The sequence below is a fragment of the Fundulus heteroclitus genome, chromosome 6 (assembly GCF_011125445.2).
Source record: "Fundulus heteroclitus isolate FHET01 chromosome 6, MU-UCD_Fhet_4.1, whole genome shotgun sequence".
NCBI lineage: Eukaryota > Metazoa > Chordata > Actinopteri > Cyprinodontiformes > Fundulidae > Fundulus > Fundulus heteroclitus.
Genome location: NC_046366.1, coordinates 1741669 through 1759847, shown reverse-complemented (window position 1 = coordinate 1759847; position 18179 = coordinate 1741669). Strand labels below are relative to the sequence as shown.

At 39.7% G+C, this 18179-nt stretch overlaps 1 protein-coding gene across 1 annotated transcript in view; it reads left to right on the top strand.

Annotated features, from left to right (window-relative positions):
* Positions 1–2233: 2233 nt before the first annotated feature.
* cnpy1 (canopy FGF signaling regulator 1) overlaps positions 2234–18179 on the top strand; it is a 30837-nt gene continuing 14891 nt past the window's right edge. The window contains exons 1-3 of the mRNA XM_021309089.2: positions 2234–2401; positions 9365–9467; positions 16120–16235. Of these exons, the coding sequence (XP_021164764.2) occupies positions 9374–9467; positions 16120–16235 (210 nt within the window). The 5' untranslated portion in view covers positions 2234–2401; positions 9365–9373. The remainder of the gene's footprint in view (positions 2402–9364; positions 9468–16119; positions 16236–18179) is intronic.

Here is an 18179-nt window from a genome sequence, read left to right as displayed (position 1 = left end):
ATCAAGCACAACTAATGCGTTATGGCCATCAAGGACCCGGAGAGAGTCCTTGATGGCAGAACCGCTGGAGCACTGAGGAGGCAGAAACCCAGCGGCTAGCAGCACAGCTGAGGCAGGTAATTTCCACAGCTAGCAGAGGCTAGACGTAGAGAGGTGGTAGATCAATCCTGTCGCTGAAGCACAGGTGAGGCAGGTAAATCCAACAGCTAGGCAGAGGCTTGAAACAGAGAGGTGGCAGAATAATCCAGCAGCAGGCAGAGACTTAATTCAATTCAATTCAATTCAATTTTATTTATATAGCGCCAAATCATGAAACATGTCATCTCAAGGCACTTTACAAAGTCAAGTTCAATCATATTATACAGATTGGGTCAGATTATACAGATTGGTCAAAAATGTCCTATATAAGGAAACCAGTTGATTGCATCAAAGTCCCGACAAGCAGCATTCACTCCTGGAGAAGCGTAGAGCCACAGGGAGAGTCGTCTGCATTGTCCATGGCTTTGCAGCAATCCCTCATACTGAGCAAAAAAAACAACAACTCCCCATTAACGGGAAGGAAAACCTCCGGCAGAACTAGGCTCAGTATGAACGGTCATCTGCTTCGACCGACTGGGGGTTACAGAAGACAGAGCAGAGACACAACAAGACAGACAAAAAAGCACAGAAGCACACATTGATCCAGTAATCTGTTCTACATTAGATGGATAAGTTCTGACTAATTAATGTCCAACAGGTGTGACTGATTAACCTGACTCTAGCCAGCTGTATGTCGCTCCGTCTAGCTCCACTCACATCCATCTGGGACATCTCCCATAGAGAGTGATTTCTCCAACCAATTTTATTGTCTAGCCAATCAGGACGCAGGGCTGGAGTTTCATAGATGTGATGTAGTGGAGAAGCGACCGTGACGTGAGACTGTTTTGATAGCAATGACGGCTCGTCGAGGAAGCTATTTCTTTCGTGTTGTCCAATCTACTTAATATTGTTTCATTAAAAGAACATCAGATTGGGAAAAAAAAATCAGTTCAAAGCCCTGAAATCAATGCATCACACGTGTTAAGATACAGCTGGCTGTGATTATACACCTGGCCAGTAGGTGGTTTAATGTGCACATAAAGCTCCAAGAAATGAACCCTTTCTCGAACCAGTTGGCTCAAGTGGTTCAATGCCTCATGAGGCTTCATCTCATCATCACTAATTTGTCTGCTACTTTTTGCCAGCCCTCTCTCCTGGCTTTAGCAGACTTTAAGGTGTTCCCTGTTGTTTTAATTAATGACTCAAATTCGGCATAACCTTCCATTAAAAGCTCTTGTTCTGCTTGGGAGAAAAAACTGTGGCCTTTCTTTGGCCAGGCTGTTGTACTATCGATACATTTCACCTTTTAAACAAAAGCATGAACGCATGAACTCAATCCAGCCACACTAATCATAAACAACAGGTGTGTTAGAAGAACCCAATTAGCTGGATCATGATTAGCCGGGTGAAATCATCTTGGATGTGTCATTTGATCTCGGATGTTTTAAGCAACGTACGAAGAACGGGCCCCTAGACAGAGAGCCATCTCACCTTTATTATAAAAATTATTACTAAGGTTTTGGATCATTCATGTCTAAATTGCAGCCAAGGGACATGATACTGTTTTTTAATGTCTTAATTTAAAGATGGTGTGGATATCATCTGATATAATTTAGACTCCTTTTTATCAGGCAAGATAATTTAGCGAAACACCAAAATATAACATCATATAAAGGTTGGCAGGAGTAAAGCACAGAAACAAAATGAGCTGCAAATGAGTTCTATAAAAACAGACTTCATATAGCTTTGATACTTTAATGCTTTCTATTAAGAAAAATCACGAGACAGATACTACAACAAGTAAGACCCGAGAAAATTTAATTTTAAACATAGACTAACACGTTTCTTTTAATTAAAGCCGAAGTTTACGCTGTTTGATTTAACTCTGAATTGTAATTGGACGCTGGGCTGAACGTGGCTTCTCCACACTGTGGCACGTAGAACCCCGCCAGAAGTAAAGCTGGAGGAAACGAGGTGAAATGAGAGCGGAAAGAGAGCTCAACATTCAAGTCACACCGAGTTCAAATGGAAACCGGGACACTTGTGAATGCTTGTAAATGTTCTCAATTAACTAGTTGTGCTCTGTTGTATGAAGGACGTTTAGTGTCCCATTTAAAAGAGAAGCGTTAGGATACAAACACTTTATTTTGAAACGTCGCGCCGGAACATGAAAGGCTTCCTGGTTGTGTTGGGGGCTCCAGCGGCAGATCAGGAACACAGGAGAGTCTACTGGCCGCCGGCTGTTTGGAGGAACTGAACTGTGACACTTTGTGCTGGTAGTCCGAGAGAAGCTTCAAGCTGCTGCGGTTTGTTCTCTGGTCAGGTAGGAGCAGCCATGCCTGATGAGCCGCAGTCCAACGAGGCCATTTCAGTGAATATTCTGTTAGAGCAGTGACGTGTTTTTACAACATTTGTCAGTTTGACCTGACAGCCATAAGTTAGACTGACGAGGCAGCCCGGTCTGACAACACAGGAACTCATCAGTTCAGCTAAAGTTGCCCTGTACCAGTCTCAGATAAAACAAATTCTTTTAGAATGAATATGTAACAATATTATTATTTGTTTCTATAAAGTTAAAGTCCAATGTGCTAAAATAAACTGGTGAAGGCAAAAGGTGTCTGTCATACAACACCTGAGTCAGGAGGTGCGCTCCTTGTCCGCCAGCCGGGGGGTGACCCGGAGAAGCATGACGAAAGCGGAGTGGGAGCAGCGGCGCCTCCAGAAATGTTTTATAGAGGGCCACTTAAACTCTTGGGGTGGCACACTGAAACTAAAAGCCATAAATTCAGGATTTATTCTACTGTTGTAGTAATACTGTCTGTAGAAAGCTATCTTAAAGGCTTAAGTAAACGCCTACTAATATCTTTTAGTTTGTTTGATTTTTAATGTTTCTAATGATCTAATGTGCATTGACCAATAACAGTATTGTTAACATTTTGAATTATATTAGGAATAACGTGTACATTTATTCATTTATTGAAAAACAAATTTAGTAGGGGAAAGCAGATGCTGACAGATACAAATAAAAGTGCGATAGAAGGTCAAGAAGAGCGGCTGGCTTGCTGGCTGTGCATAATGGGATGAAATGCTAAACTGATGCTACTGCAATTTACGCTACTGCACACTTTTTAATGGAAAAACATAAAAGAGAGCACATTACCCCATCCTGGCCTCCCTGCACTGGTTGTCTGTTTATCTTAGAGTTCAGTTTAAATAACTTCTGTTTGTTTTTAAGGTTTTGAACAGCTTTGCCCACTTTACTTAACTGAGCTTCACCTTTACACCCCTGCTTCGTCATTCACGTCTGCTGACCAACCGCTCACAGTCATTCACAGATCAGAGCATCAGCTTAGAGGGAACAGGGCCTTCTCTACTGGTTCCCCAAAGTTATAGAACGACTTACCTTTGTACATCCGACAGGCCCATTTGCTGTCCAGTTTTAAAACCTATTTTTACTCGTTGGCCTTCAATCCTACTGAGATTTTATCTTTCTCAACTTTCTTGGTATTTATATTATCTATTGTACTGGCTGGTTCTTTTGTTTTATATAAATATTTTATTTATTTATTTACATAGTTAAATGTTTAGCCATGTAATTGTATTAAATGTTATCTGTTATCTAATATATTGCCGATGTTCAGCAGCACTTTGTTTTACCTCTGGCTGAGTGTTAACGTGCTCTTTAAAGAATGATGACGATGATGATTATGATCAGGCTTGTTGCAGTAATCAAGAAATCAGTTAATCGCACGATACATTTTCATCACATGAATAATAAAAATAATCGCAATAATTTGCGTATGCATGCTTGCTTATTTCCCCTTGTGTTTCCGTCTCCTCTCTCTGAGACAGGATAAATAAAAGGTTTCAGTACAGTGTATTAGTGTCTGCTCACCCCTCCCTTCTTGTTTCCTCAATGTAGGAGGGGTTTGTCACTACCCGATCCGTATCGGTACCACAATCCATTCCATCCGCTCATCTGCGCAAGCACGAACAGAATAACGTTCGGGTCGGCAAAAAAATAATGTAATTGCGGTACTGAAAATATTTATTTCTATACTTAAATCATTAAAGAATGCTAAAATATATCGTATAGAAAATATTGAAGACTTTTCTGGAAGAAATGTATGCATTTTACATTCTCTCCATTGTATTGCTTGACGTCATCATCGGATATGCTCAGAAGTCCGGGAATATAACATAACGTTTATCTGTATTGTCTGAATGCGCTCTATTAGTTTTATTTGTTCAAACAGGACTGGAAAAAATATTTTCATCCTTAATTATAAGGTGAATTTTGTTATACAAATAATCTTGTACTAAAAATTTGTTTTATTAGAAAGTTAAGATTATTGATTGAGATTTTAGCGCCTTCTGGTGTACACATCATAAACTACTGAAGACCTCGTCATTATAGAAACCACATTGTTTATTTTTTACAAAAACCGAACAGGGACTAGAACAAAGAACACAACAAAGCCAAAGCATGCATACATTAAAATACATTTATTAAGTACAAAATACACAAATACATATGCAAATAAAAAAAAATGATAAAAAAACTCAAGAATATTCAAAATCAAATACGTTTTTATACTCCTATATGTGTTTATAGCTGTTTTTTTATGTACTTTAAGAAATGGTGTATATATTTTTATTTCTCTAATCACAACTGGAAAACATTTTTGCTATTAAAAAACCCCAAAAACTATGTATTTTTATGTATTTCTGTTTAATTTTTAGAATATGCAATATTTACGGAAATACACAGATATACAAAAAAAAAAAACCCCACCCCGAAAAAAGACAAAAGAATAAAAAAGTTGGAAAAACTAAATATTGCCTACCTGAAGTTATTCTGTTTTCGCTTGCACAAATGAGCTGATGGAACGGATCGTGCTACCGGTACAGATCCACTGATCTCTATTATCCACTGGATTGCTACTAGCCCGCTGTTAGAACGAGTCGCTTTGAAGCCACCAGCCGCCATATTGGTACTCCCTAATTTCCCCCAGTAACTAGGGAATATGTGCGCTACAGCATGGAATAACGAGGATTTTCCCATGTTCAGGTGGGGGCTTAAAACTTTAAAAATGTCTGATGCCATTTACTTTTGTTATGTTCAAAAACTATCAAGTACTGAGAAATTCATGTGCTGAAATATTTTGTATTTTTATATATATATATATAATTACCTGTGAAACGTTTTCACACAGCCAGAAAACTGCTTGTTGTTGCAACCAAATCTTGTGAGATTCTGTGAGAGTAGGGAGTAGCAAGATGGCGGCCAGTGACTTCAGTTTTTCGGGCAAATCAGCAATCTAGTGTATAATAGAGATCAGTGTACGGATCGGGTAGTGACAGGGTTAAATCTTGACAGGGATTCCCACAGAAAATGTGATGGTGTGCGCTGGGGGAACTGCATTTTCACACTTCACTCAGTTGGTGCAGGAAAGTCTAATTAATTAATATTTTAGGCTAAACTGTTTATTTCTTTGTTTCCTGTCAAAAGCTGCAGCATTTTGATTTAATCCATCCAAATGCAGTATTTGCAAGCAATACTCTGATTAGATGAAAGATACCTGTCTTTGATTGGCTGGTGGTGTGGACAGTTTTAGAAGTCTCAAGCGCAGAGACGGAGCCGAGCGCACAGCTGGTGTTGAGCGTGGAAGGTGCAGGTCCAGCACGAGTGCAGAGTTGCGCGTGAGCAGACACGGAGCCGAGCGCGAGGACAGTGGGTGGAGACGAGTTTTTCAGAATTGAGCGTGTGTGATATTTAAATGCTGAATACCTGTTTCACTGCGCGCTCATATTGGTGCCTGTGTGCTCAAGTCAATGGCACAAATATTATGCCATATGCTACCAGCAGCAGTCTAACCAGAGAGATCATAATGAGGTAAAACACTCTGTAGGGAATGTTGTCATGACTATGGGGGATTTTAAATGGTGTTGTGGTTAGTTGACATTAAAGTAATTTTAATCATGAGATGGGCATCTGTCCATTATTGAACTAACTTTGTCAGAGTTCCCAAGTAATGTCAAAATCAACCAATAATATTTTTGTTTTTTTTTATCTCTTAACAAAATGCCACTACCAAAGAAAAGGTTTAAACTATAGCAGGACTTTATTTTCTTAAAAAGAGTAACAGCAGTATGACGAGGACACATCTGGGATAACATGTCTGGGATTATGTGCAATAATATCAGGAGAACGATCGATACATAGGTAGTTAGGCAGTTGAAACCTTAAAAGGTGGAGAGAGTGAGGAAGCTCGGGTGAGGTCTTAAACAATTAGTGATAAACATATTATTAGGGCCAGGGGAGCTTCAGGGTGAGAGGTACATCAGTCCTCACCTCTTTTCCAGAAACGAAAAGAGGTGAGATTTGCCCTGTAATCCTCCAAGATTGTGGTGGCTTTGTTTGTTCATAGGATTAATTTATACTGAATGTGACAGGGAGCCAGTGGATTTCAGGTGTAAAGCAGATGATGTAGTGATCAAAGCTGCTGTCTTTTGTACCAGTTTGTTTATGGAGGGTTTCCCTGGGGACAGGGAGGGAAGGGAGCTGAAATTATAAAGTTGAGAGGTGAGTGGACTGTGAACCATTTTGGCTAAAGTGTGAAGGAAGAACTTGCTCGATGCTGCAAATATGAAAGTTAACCAGGTGATGTTCTGGATGTGGAAAGTGAAGGAGAGGATGGACAGGCTGTCCAGGATGACGCCAAGGCACTGAAGCTGGAAGGTGGGACAGAGATACAGGGATGGTCATTGGATATTTTAAAATGACCAGATTTGGTTTAAGTTGACTTTGCACAATAAGCAAGTGAAGTCAACTAATGTGGCATGATGTCCATGGCCCTGGGAATATATGGGCTGACTTGGAAAAAAAATTCAGTCAAACTGATTATTGCTTTAACCCATGATCTAATCAACCTTAAAGGTAGAGCTGCCAATTTTGTTCTGGACATTTCCACAAGTCCCATTTTTAAATACCTGCACATTTGTTGCAGCTGTAGTAGCAAGGCTTCGGGTGTCATAATTTTCGTCTCCTCCCTTAAACGAAGCAAGCCTCGACACCTGCGTTGTGGAAATGCTCCATTACACGCCCCCGCCCCAATCAATTAAGATGTAGGTTACTTTAATTTATTATTATTATAATTATTGCTGCTGTTATGATTATTATAGTTTTGTATTTATCATGAATCTTTGACAGCAGGTTTATTAGTTTCCAAGAGAACATCTTCCATATTCCATGATTTGTGCTTTCACATTGTGCTTAACTCATAGACATGTTAAAGTGGATGACTTTAAAGTTTGCCACACCAATTTCTAAAGGTGTGTTCACATTGGTGCCACAATGTTGCTTCTTTTGGTTGCTGTCGCTTACCCCACGTCACAGCCACATAACACACAAAATTTCAGCTTTTTCAACCTCAACTGTTGCTTCGCATCCATCGCAGGTGTCGTGTCGCTCTGGATTTGCTTTAATCTCCAAAATTGCCATTTTGCGTTGCTAGAATTGCCTGTGTGGCTTTGCATGGCTTTGCGTAGCGTCGCTCTGCATCACCTTGCTCCCGTGTGGCACCTGTGCATAAGGATATCATGTAAATCTGTCACTCAGCCTGCCACATTTGCACTCAATGTGAAACGCACCTTTTAGCTGCAGAAAAAATTCCAGCAGTGTCAGCCGATCTAACACTGGCTGACGGTGCTGCTGTGATCAGAGGCGGGTAGAAATTCAGTCCCACTAATAACAATAATAATAATTCAAAGGGATGTAACAAAATATAATACGAAAAACATCACAAGGAAAGCACTACACACAAACACATTAAGTGACTTAATCAATCTATTTCTATTTTTTCTTACAGAACAGGAAGACAAGGTGTATATTTATTCAAATATTAACACAGAGTTTCTCTGGAGATGTTTTCTTTTGCAATAAAAAAACGTGTTCCTTCTCCTGGTCAGCCAGTTTGGACTGACATTAATTGTAATTGATAAACCAGATTAATTATTTATACATGTAAAGTGAGACATAGCTGATAGATTGCCTTTAATGCTCTTTGTCCCCTGAAAACATCCAAAATAGAAACCTAATCTATGCCAAGTCTCGGATGGTAGGGAGTATTTGCTAACCTGCTGCAGCCATGCTGCTTGGTCAAGTGTTGTCCTTGACATGGCTGACTCTAATTATGCTGATCTTGGTCCCTCATAAAAAGGTAGGTTAATTTTGAGGCACTGGCTGCATCTTGTACAAACTTTCTCTACTACACCCATCTCTTTTTTTTAGCATCTTTATTAATTTAACCCACAATCTTTCTTCTTTTTTTTTTCAAATTTGGAAGGCTGTTCACATCTTCCCTTACAATGAAAACATCATATTGACCCAGTCTGACGTTGTATGGGACGTTGTATTTGCCCGTGCAGCAGCATGACTGAATTTTATGGGCTAGAAATGGGGGGAAAAAACAGACCACTGGCCGGTTCGGCCTGAAGGAGGAAAAAATGATTTTAAACATTTGTGCTATAATTTACATATGACCTTTCTGAGTTAAATAAAATGAATTGAAACCCTTGGTGAAAAATATTTTGTAGTGATTTATTGAGTTACATCCAGCTTTGGGCATACAGATGCATACCGCATTTTTCGGACTATAAGGCACACTTAAAATCCTTCAATCTTCTCCAAAAAAAAAAGAGCCTCATAATCCGTTGCGCCTTGTATGTGATTTAAAGTTGTGCTTACTGTCTGATTTTATGTGGTACAATACGCTCAAAAGTCTATTAAAATATGGAAGTATGACCGCTCCGCTCAATGGACATTCAGAGCATTACAGTACACTGTGCCAGTACCTGATCGGACCCCTGAACAGTCTACAAGACTGCTTGACTGTAATATCGTAACTAGAAGTGCATTCATTCAAGGCAGCCCGCACTAGCAACAATAAACCAAGTAATTTAATTCAATATGAAAGTTCAGTTTATTTTGGCCATTATGTTAGAAACAGGGCAGTGTCGTCCAACTCTGTCCTCCCAACAGAGACGTATAGCTCTCCCTCTCAGGAGAGGGCTGTGTTAAGGAGGTTCTTTTTAGCTGCCAACGATTTGTATTTCTTTCAACACATAAAAAAATATGAATGCTGTGTTTCATGTACGTAAAGCCTCTAGAAATGTGGACATAAACCAAAAATTGGAAAAAACTCATCACTTGGTGGCTAGTAAACCAAATTCAAATGTTTTCAACTTTCCTTGTGCATTTCTCTAACAATATCTGTGTTATTAGGGTATCACTATGACATCGTGGATATTTCAGATGACCGTGATGGTGCTTTCTACCTTCATTAGCAGCAGCCATAGCAAGAGGGACAAAGTGCTCTACTGTTCTGGTAAGACGCAATAATGCATCCACCACTCCCTGTGAGCTTTAGCATTTTGGTATTTAACAACTCTTATCAGGTTTGGGTTAGGTTTGCTGGTGTGCAAGAACAGGCTTGCCTTTTTTTGACCAGAAAATACAGGCCTTCTAGATAATTTCAAATGTGACAACAGCACCCCCTGTTGTTTGGTCTGTACCTGAGGTCAGTAGGATGATAAATACTATTAATATACTCCTAGAAAAAGTACCATGGACGGTTCTAGACAGGGGCAAATGTCCCTGTAGAACAGGCCCTGGCTCCTGCTATAGCCCCTGTTCTGAAAACAATACTAAATCAATTGATTATATACACTGGCACAGGAACTGTAACTGATTGGTTCCTTGGACCAACTTTTTCTTGTCTTTACAGTTTTACTTTAATAGTGATTTAAAAATTGAGTTGTTGCACTTCAGCCATATTGAGTTAGGGTCACAGTTTTCATTTGCAGGATCAGGGGTCTGAAACCTGTGCACATATTCACAAAGATTCTCAGAGTCCTCTCAGAGAGCCCAGAAAATCCTAGCGAGGAGTTTTAGCTTCAGAGTGATTCAGATGCTGCTGAGAGTTATTCTGAGGAAGGAAATGACAGAAATGTTATCTTAGAGAGGAGGGGTGGTTGACCCCATTTTTAGATGTGATGCTGTCTTTCAAGAGCTGTGATTGATTGATAGTACAAGAACCCCCCCCCCCTCACAACCACAAAAACATAAAATCCAGAAACACCCAGTCATACTAATGAAAAGTTAATGAACACATTTGACTGCGTTGAAACAACAAAACCTATAGTACATATGTAATCTGCAAATAATTGCATGAAACACTATTTTTAGGCATAACATAAGAGCTGTCCCTTCGAATACCTATTTCCGCTTCTACCCTGAAAACTCCGGCCCTTAAAGTCATGGGTATTTTTATTATAAAACAGCACATCTAAATTATAAAACAATTTTACCATTTATGTTGATGATAACAAATATTATTTATGTATTAAAATTACAATGAAAAGAGAAATGCTTGATGGGTAATCCCGTTAGGTTACATCACATTACATACGTCAAATATCAAACCAACAGCAGCAATTTGTCAAAAATACTAGCAATCAAAATGTCTAAAAGACAGTCCAATTTATTTATTTTTTGTTAACAAAAAAGGCTTATCATTTTAAGAGTAAACATCCGAGAATGGAAAGAGAGTCAGTGGCAATTAAGTTATTACGTGAGATGGTTTGAGTGGTGTAGCTGACTCCTAAGCTAACCTGGCTATCGCAGCTGGGCTTGGAGCCAACTGCAATGAACAGCCTGAGTAGGTGCATGATGTGTCACATATGGGGGAGGAGGACAAGAACTTGGGGGAGGAGAGTGAATTCAGCGAAGAAGATTCAGGTTCGAAACCGCCAAGTGCGGAATGCACAAAAATATGGACATCTGCCCAGTTTAAGGACAAGCAGGTTCACTATCCATGGGTTTTAATGGAGAAATCAGGTTTGGGATGCTCTACATGCAATGTAGCTGGGTCATTAGGACCAGATAAGACTGATGGAATGAAACTGGTAAAAGAATGGGTGTCGTGTTTAACAACTTCATCTGCTTCTGACATAAAGCAGCAGCAAGCACTCCGTAAAAAAATATTGGAACATGCTTGGACCAAGAGGCCCTTGGCAGCAAAAAACACACTTGAAAAAGTGAAAGAAAACAATTTGGGACAGGCTATCCACCTTATTTTTAACGGAAATACGGAGCCAGTGCGAGACTTCCGGCCGCTCACTGCCTGTCACTGTTAAGCTAGCTGAAAAGCGACTCATGCAGCTACTTCGTCTCAAATTAATCGTCATTATGACTTTGAGGAAGACCGGGATCGTTTGTCCGGTTAGAGGCTGTCATAATAACTGGTGTAAAAGAAAGGTTTACGTGGAGCAGGAGAGTTTTAATTATCGACCGTGAACAAGAGCTGTGGATACGAGCGCCCTACTTCCTTCACCCCCTTTAAATCTGAAGAAACCACCGAAGCGACCATATGTTTGTTCTTTTCATTTTGTGGACAAAAGACTGGCAGAAGACCACACGATGCCAGAAAAGTAAAAAGAAAAGAAAAAACAAAAACAAGGAGACAAAGAGGAGAGGAGACAGGTAAGCTAATGGATGTTTACGTTAGCTAATTAACTCTAACTCCTTAGTTGTGCCGCTCCTGATAAAACATATGCTTTCACATGAAGACAGCCGTCTTTAGCTATGTTCTCTCTGTAAATTATTATCTAGACATGTTTCATCCCTGCTAGTAGGTCTATGGGGTTCCGTTTGTAAAGTTATACAATGAAAGATTTTACAGCAAAATATATTTAGCCTGTCATATGACATAAAAGTTAGGGTCACTATTCATATTTTTGTTATTCATAAATCTATAAACAAGTCACAGTTCCAAGTTAAATATTTAAATAACAAGCTTAATATTTAGCCCCAAAGTAAATGTTTAGTTTGTAAACCAAACATTTAATTTGGAGTTAAATATTAAATTTGAAAACTAAATGCTTGGTTTGCCTCTTAATATGTAGATTACAAACTAAACAGTTAGCTGTGTAATTGAATATTTAGTTTGGAACTGTGACATTTACAAATGTATAACATGGTGAAAATCTGACTTTAAAAATTAAAACCCAAAATATTGCAGTTAGAACTTAACTGTGTGACCTTACAAATGACATCCCAGGTAATAACCCCAGGTGTTTGTAAAAACTGGAAGGAATGAGTGTGATATACAGGGGTTGGACAATGAAACTGAAACAGCTGATTTTAGACCACAATAATTTATTAGTATGGTGTAGGGCCTCCTTTTGCGGCCAATACAGCGTCAATTCGTCTTGGGAATGACATATACAAGTCCTGCACAGTGGTCAGAGGGATTTCAAGCTATTCTTCTTGCAGGATAGTGGCCAGGTCACTACATGATGCTGGTGGAGGAAAATGTTTCATGACTCGCTCCTCCAAAACACCCCAAAGTGGCTCAATAATATTTAGATCTGGTGACTGTGCAGGCCATGGGAGATGTTCAACTTCACTTTCATGTTCATCAAACCAATCTTTCACCAGTCTTGCTGTGTGTATTGGTGCATTGTCATCCTGATACACTGCACCTCCTTCAGGATACAATGTTTGAACCATTGGATGCACATAGTCCTCCAGAATGGTTCGGTAGTCCATGGCAGTGACGCGCCCATCTAGCACAAGTATGGGGCCAAGGTAATGCCATGATATGACAGCCCAAACCATCACTGATCCACCCCCAAGCTTCAGTCTGGGCATGCAACAGTCTGGGTGGTACGCTTCTTTGAGGCTTCTCCACACCGTAACTCCCGGATGTGGGGAAAACGGTAAAGGTGGACTCATCAGAGAACAATACATGTTTCAAATTGTCCACAGCCCAAGAATTGCGCTCCTTGCACGATTTGAAACCGACGTTTGGCATTGGCACGGGTGACCAAAGGTTTGGCTATAGCAGCCCAGCTGTGGATATTGACCCTGTGGAGCTCCTGACGGACAGTTTTGGTGGAAACAGGAGAGTTGAGGTGCACATTTAATTCTGCCGTGATTTGGGGAGCCGTGGTTTTATGTTTTTTGGATACAATCCGGGTTAGCACCCGAACATCCCTTTCAGACAGCTTCCTCTTGCGTCCACAGTTAATCCTGTTGGATGTGGTTTGTCCTTCTTGGTGGTTTGCTGACATTACCCTGGATACCGTGGCTCTTGATACATCACAAAGACTTGCTGTCTTGGTCACAGATGCGTCAGCAAGACGTGCACCAACAATTTGTCCTCTTTTGAACTCTGGTATGTCACCCATAATGTTGTGTGCATTGCAATATTTTGAGCAAAACTGTGCTCTTACCCTGCTAATTGGACCTTCACACTCTACTCTTATTGGTTCAATGTGCAATTAATGAAGATTGACCACCAGGCTGGTCCAATTTAGCCATGAAACCTCCCACACTAAAATGAGAGGTGTTTCAGTTTCACTGTCCAACCCCTGTGTATGTGTGTCTGTGTGTGTGTGTATATATATATATATATATATATATATATATATATATATATATATATATATATATATATATATATATATATATATATATATATATATATATATATATACTCATTATGGGTGGCCTACCAGAGTTCAAAAGAGGACAAATTGTTGGTGCATCTGTGACTAAGACAGCAAGTCTTTGTGATGTATCAAGAGCCACGGTATATGTACGGCCACAGTATATGTATACCGTGGCTCTTTATACATATATCTCATGTATAAAGCCCTTAATAACCAAGCTCCATCATATATCAGAGCTCTGATTACCCCGTATGTTCCTAACAGAACACTTCGCTCTCAGACTGCAGGTCTACTGCAGGTGAATGCAAGAGTCTTTAAAAGTAGAATGGGAGGCAGATCCTTTAGTTATCTGGCTCCTCTTCTGTGGAACCAACTCCCAGTTTTTGGTCCTGAGGCAGACACCATGTCTACTTTTTAACTAGATGGTGACGTCATCATCTCATGAGCAACGCCCCTTGCCGCTAAGGTAGGACAAACAGGTTGAGAGCGCTCGTAGCAACCAGCCATTACACGTACAACAGATACAATATGACCGACTTTTCAGCTGTTAAATTACAGCAAGAAGTCGTCCCAGGCGCCCGGTTTCCTGGTAGAACTGTCGAACAACATACAAACGTTCAGCTCAAACGATGGCTTGAGTATCGAGGGCTTAGATAGACTGGAAAACGGGCAGAGTTGACAGAACGGTAAGTCAATGTTTTTTTCCTGCTCGGCGTTCATGGCGTCATCGGCCGTTTTTTCTGTTTGTAATCACCGTCCAGGAATCGGTATATTTTGCGAATCGGTAGCTACAAAATAACTGTTTACATACCTGACGGGAGCAGGCCGGCGGGACCGCGCGCTTTGGTGGCAGAGGCAGGCAAGCGACGCCAGAGGCGCCTTCGGTGAGTGACAGGGACCCAGACCAGGGGGTTGAGCTCGGCTCGGGCGAGGCCCACGGGAGGCACCGGGCGTCGGGGGAACGGAGGGGAGAGAGGAAAGACGATACGCCCCGGCGGCCGCGCGGACCGGAACGCTCGCCTCCCCAACCCCTCTGCAAGCCGACGTCCAGGCCCCGCGGGTCAGGATGCTTTTTCGGGTTGAACTGTTATGAAGGCTGACCGCACAAGTGTACCCAGCGCACACATTTCTCCTTGGCAGTCTTGAAGAAAACATCCTTCATATGCGGCCTATCAGCGTACCTCGAGTCGCTGTTGCACGTTCCATAACAACAATGTTTAAAAACCATGGTTAGGAGATGTCTTAGACTTGGAAAAAGCAGTCGTTTTACCGAGTAAAACCAAGGGTAACTTACAGCTCTTTTACAGCGAAACAGCAGAGGACAACGCAAGTTTGTCCTACCGCGTACCACGTGATATCATCATCAGCAAATCTACTGATGATTCCACCCTGGATTACAATGATGGATATAAATATAATAAATATAGTTTTTAATCTAGTCTCTTTATTTTTTTCTGAAACTGTTGCACTAATTACCACACACCTTGAATCACTTATTCACCTCATTCAATGTCTGTGCCTCTGATCACAGTTTTTGGTAAAAAGCTGTACATAGTGTGGACTCAGGCAATGCATAGAAATTCATACATTATTTCATACAGTAATGTTAACGTATGTTGCATTTCAATGAGATTTTAATGACAGAGCCCCCTTCAGGAAACCCTGAAGATTTAAGTTACACATGTGAATTGAAGCTGTTCCTTAGATGTGTACTAAAACTAGCTCATTGTGTAAAACCACTAGTAGCAAATATTTTTTTCATTGTTTACAAAGCCGGGGCCTACCATCATGTATCATGTTTCCGTGCTTTTATTTATTTGTGCTCTGAATTTAGGTAAACTCACAAGCAACATGATTGGAAAAAGGTTGTTTTAAAAAAACACTTCTGTAGTTTGTTTTTACAAAATTAAGAGGAGATCAAAACATAATTGATTAATCTGATTTGGTATAATAAAATGGGAGATTTTATTTTTAAGCCATATCGCGCACCCATACATATGGACTGAGTGCTGTACGTTGACCTGAAAACATATCTCAAACTAAGCTAATTCCTGGGTCAAAACTTACATGATGCAGCTTTAAGCTTAATTTAACAGGAACTGCATTACATCCTATTTTTATTTGAACTGTATTTGGGTTATTGCGCATGATATTTAAGGATTAAAATTGATCTCAAAACATTTTACAGTGTATATAATTTATATAGAATATTTAGATACAATACTTGCTTACCCAAACTAAAGCTCACCTTACTAATGTTGTATTGCCTTACTACGCTGTCTCCGCTTAACCAGAATCATGAAATTGAGGCATTGGGAAGACCCTGAGTTTTCAAATATCATGAAAAACAAAAATTTATAAAAATTTTGGCATTAAAATTTCCTTGCTCCTGAGGTAAAAAATCCAAAACAATATCTTATTCCAAACAACAGATTTGCTTAAATTTTTTTTTCTTTGTAGTCGTCATTAGCTACAACTGAAACTTTGTCTCTTTTCTTTACCCTTTTTTTTTTATCCCTCCAGCATGTAAGGCAATTTTGGATGAACTGAACTACTCCATCAGTCAAGTGGATCCAAAGAAGACAATTAACGTAGGGAGCTTTAGACTCAACCCTGATGGAACCATCACAGACAAAAAGGTAGAGCCAAGCTACTGTGCATTTACATCTTTGTTTTAACAAAAATCTTTACATGTGCATTTAAAACATTTCTCTCTTCGACCCTTCGCAGAAGGCCTTGATCATGACTGTACATTGGGCTAAAATTACATTTTATCCTGCAGACTTTGTTCCCATGCAACGCAAAGCATTGTTGGAAAGTGCTATAAAAATAAAGCAGCACTCAATGAGAAATAAATATAATGAAAGCTCAACTGGACCAAAATGTTCCAAACTGAGATCTTATTCTACAGTTACCTCAAATGCTGCCTCATTAATTAATGTTATTTTATTTTTAATGAAGGCAATTGCATTTATAAAGAATACATGAAGTCATTATTGCAAAGAGCTGAGGGAATGGATGGATCAATAGTGTTATGACCCTTTTTTTTCAATTGCATTCATGATGGTAGTTTACTGAAATGAGAAATCTGTCCAACAAAAAAAAAAACCTATGTAGCAATACTAGTTGGACAAAAACGATTTCCCTGCTCCTTGCAATCATCTTAAAGCTGCATATCGCCACCTACTGTATATGGGTGAAGTAAGAAGTATGATTTTATTGTTAAATACAGTGGTGTGAAAGTAATACATTTCCCAAATAAATGGTACTCAAGTAAAGTACAAAGTTCATGTTTCAATTATAAAGCTATACTATTTTGGAAACAATTTTTTCTGAAAAGGTGTTGACACCTTTTCAGAAAAAAGTCTCAGGGGACTTGGTGGTTTTAAAGAACTTGCTGCTGGCCTAGATGAGCTTTTCCTTCTGAAAACTCATTGGGGTTATTACAATTTTAGTTTTCAGGTCGCCAAAGATGGACTCCTCCTCACCCCAGAGATGGCACCAACCTCCACCTGTTGTATTGTTTGGTCATTTAAATTGTCCTGAGCCACAGAAGCAGTCAAACCTTGATCCCATGCCCTCTGGTCTCCCTCCTTTTCAGCAGCTTTTGACCTAGTGTGAATCAGAGAGGATGGGATGTCACAGTGTAGATGCAATCAGTGTGGAGGATTTTCAGGTTTTAAGTTTGCTCTTTGGCCTTCTCACAGTAGGACTTCCTGGGGGCATGGAGCTGTTCTGTGGCACAAAAGTTAAACCTGCCTGACATAACAATGGCACATTTCAGGCATCTAAAGACATTGAACTTAGAGGGAGCGCGAGTTGATCTCATACTGACCAGTGGGAAGTCATGCATTGAGAATGAGAGGATGCACAATAGCAGGCTGACAGACTGACACATAATATCATGGACTAGAAATAGAAGGGAGGGAGAGATGGGTTTTTACATGCAATGTTAGAACCAGTTCTGTTTCTCCACACATGGTAATAATGCAACTTGTATTGCACCTCAGGTTTTATATCCTCTTTTCAAAAGGCCAGCTACCCATTCACCTCTTTTTTTTTTTTTTTTTTTTTTTGCCAGATTACGTAGCAGTTTGGTGGCAGACTTTTTCAATTTCTAAAGATAAATGTTTTGATATGTATACCCATTGCCAACAACCAAAATAACTATTTTTATCCCCAGTCTAATACCAGATTTTTTTTCTAAATGATCTGACTTCTTGCTCATCTGCTTTTCGTCCTCTGTCAAACTCCTATCACTATCATGCCCTAGGCAATAATTTAATGCTGTTCTTAAATATAGTGTGTGCTGGGAAAGTGTTTGCCCTCACAGATTTATTCTGTTCCTGTTTTTTTTTTCCACACATCAAAGTTTCAGATCATCAAACACATTTTTAATATTTGATAAGGATAACCTGGGTGTTTATTACTCTTTATCACTGATAGATAATATAAGCTTTAAATTTGAATATTTATGTTCAAAATATATTTCTTTATTCCTCCAGTCACAGCTTTCATTATTAATATTATTAATTTTATGGGTTTTCATTGGCCTGTGTGAGAAGGACAATGAAATTGAAAGG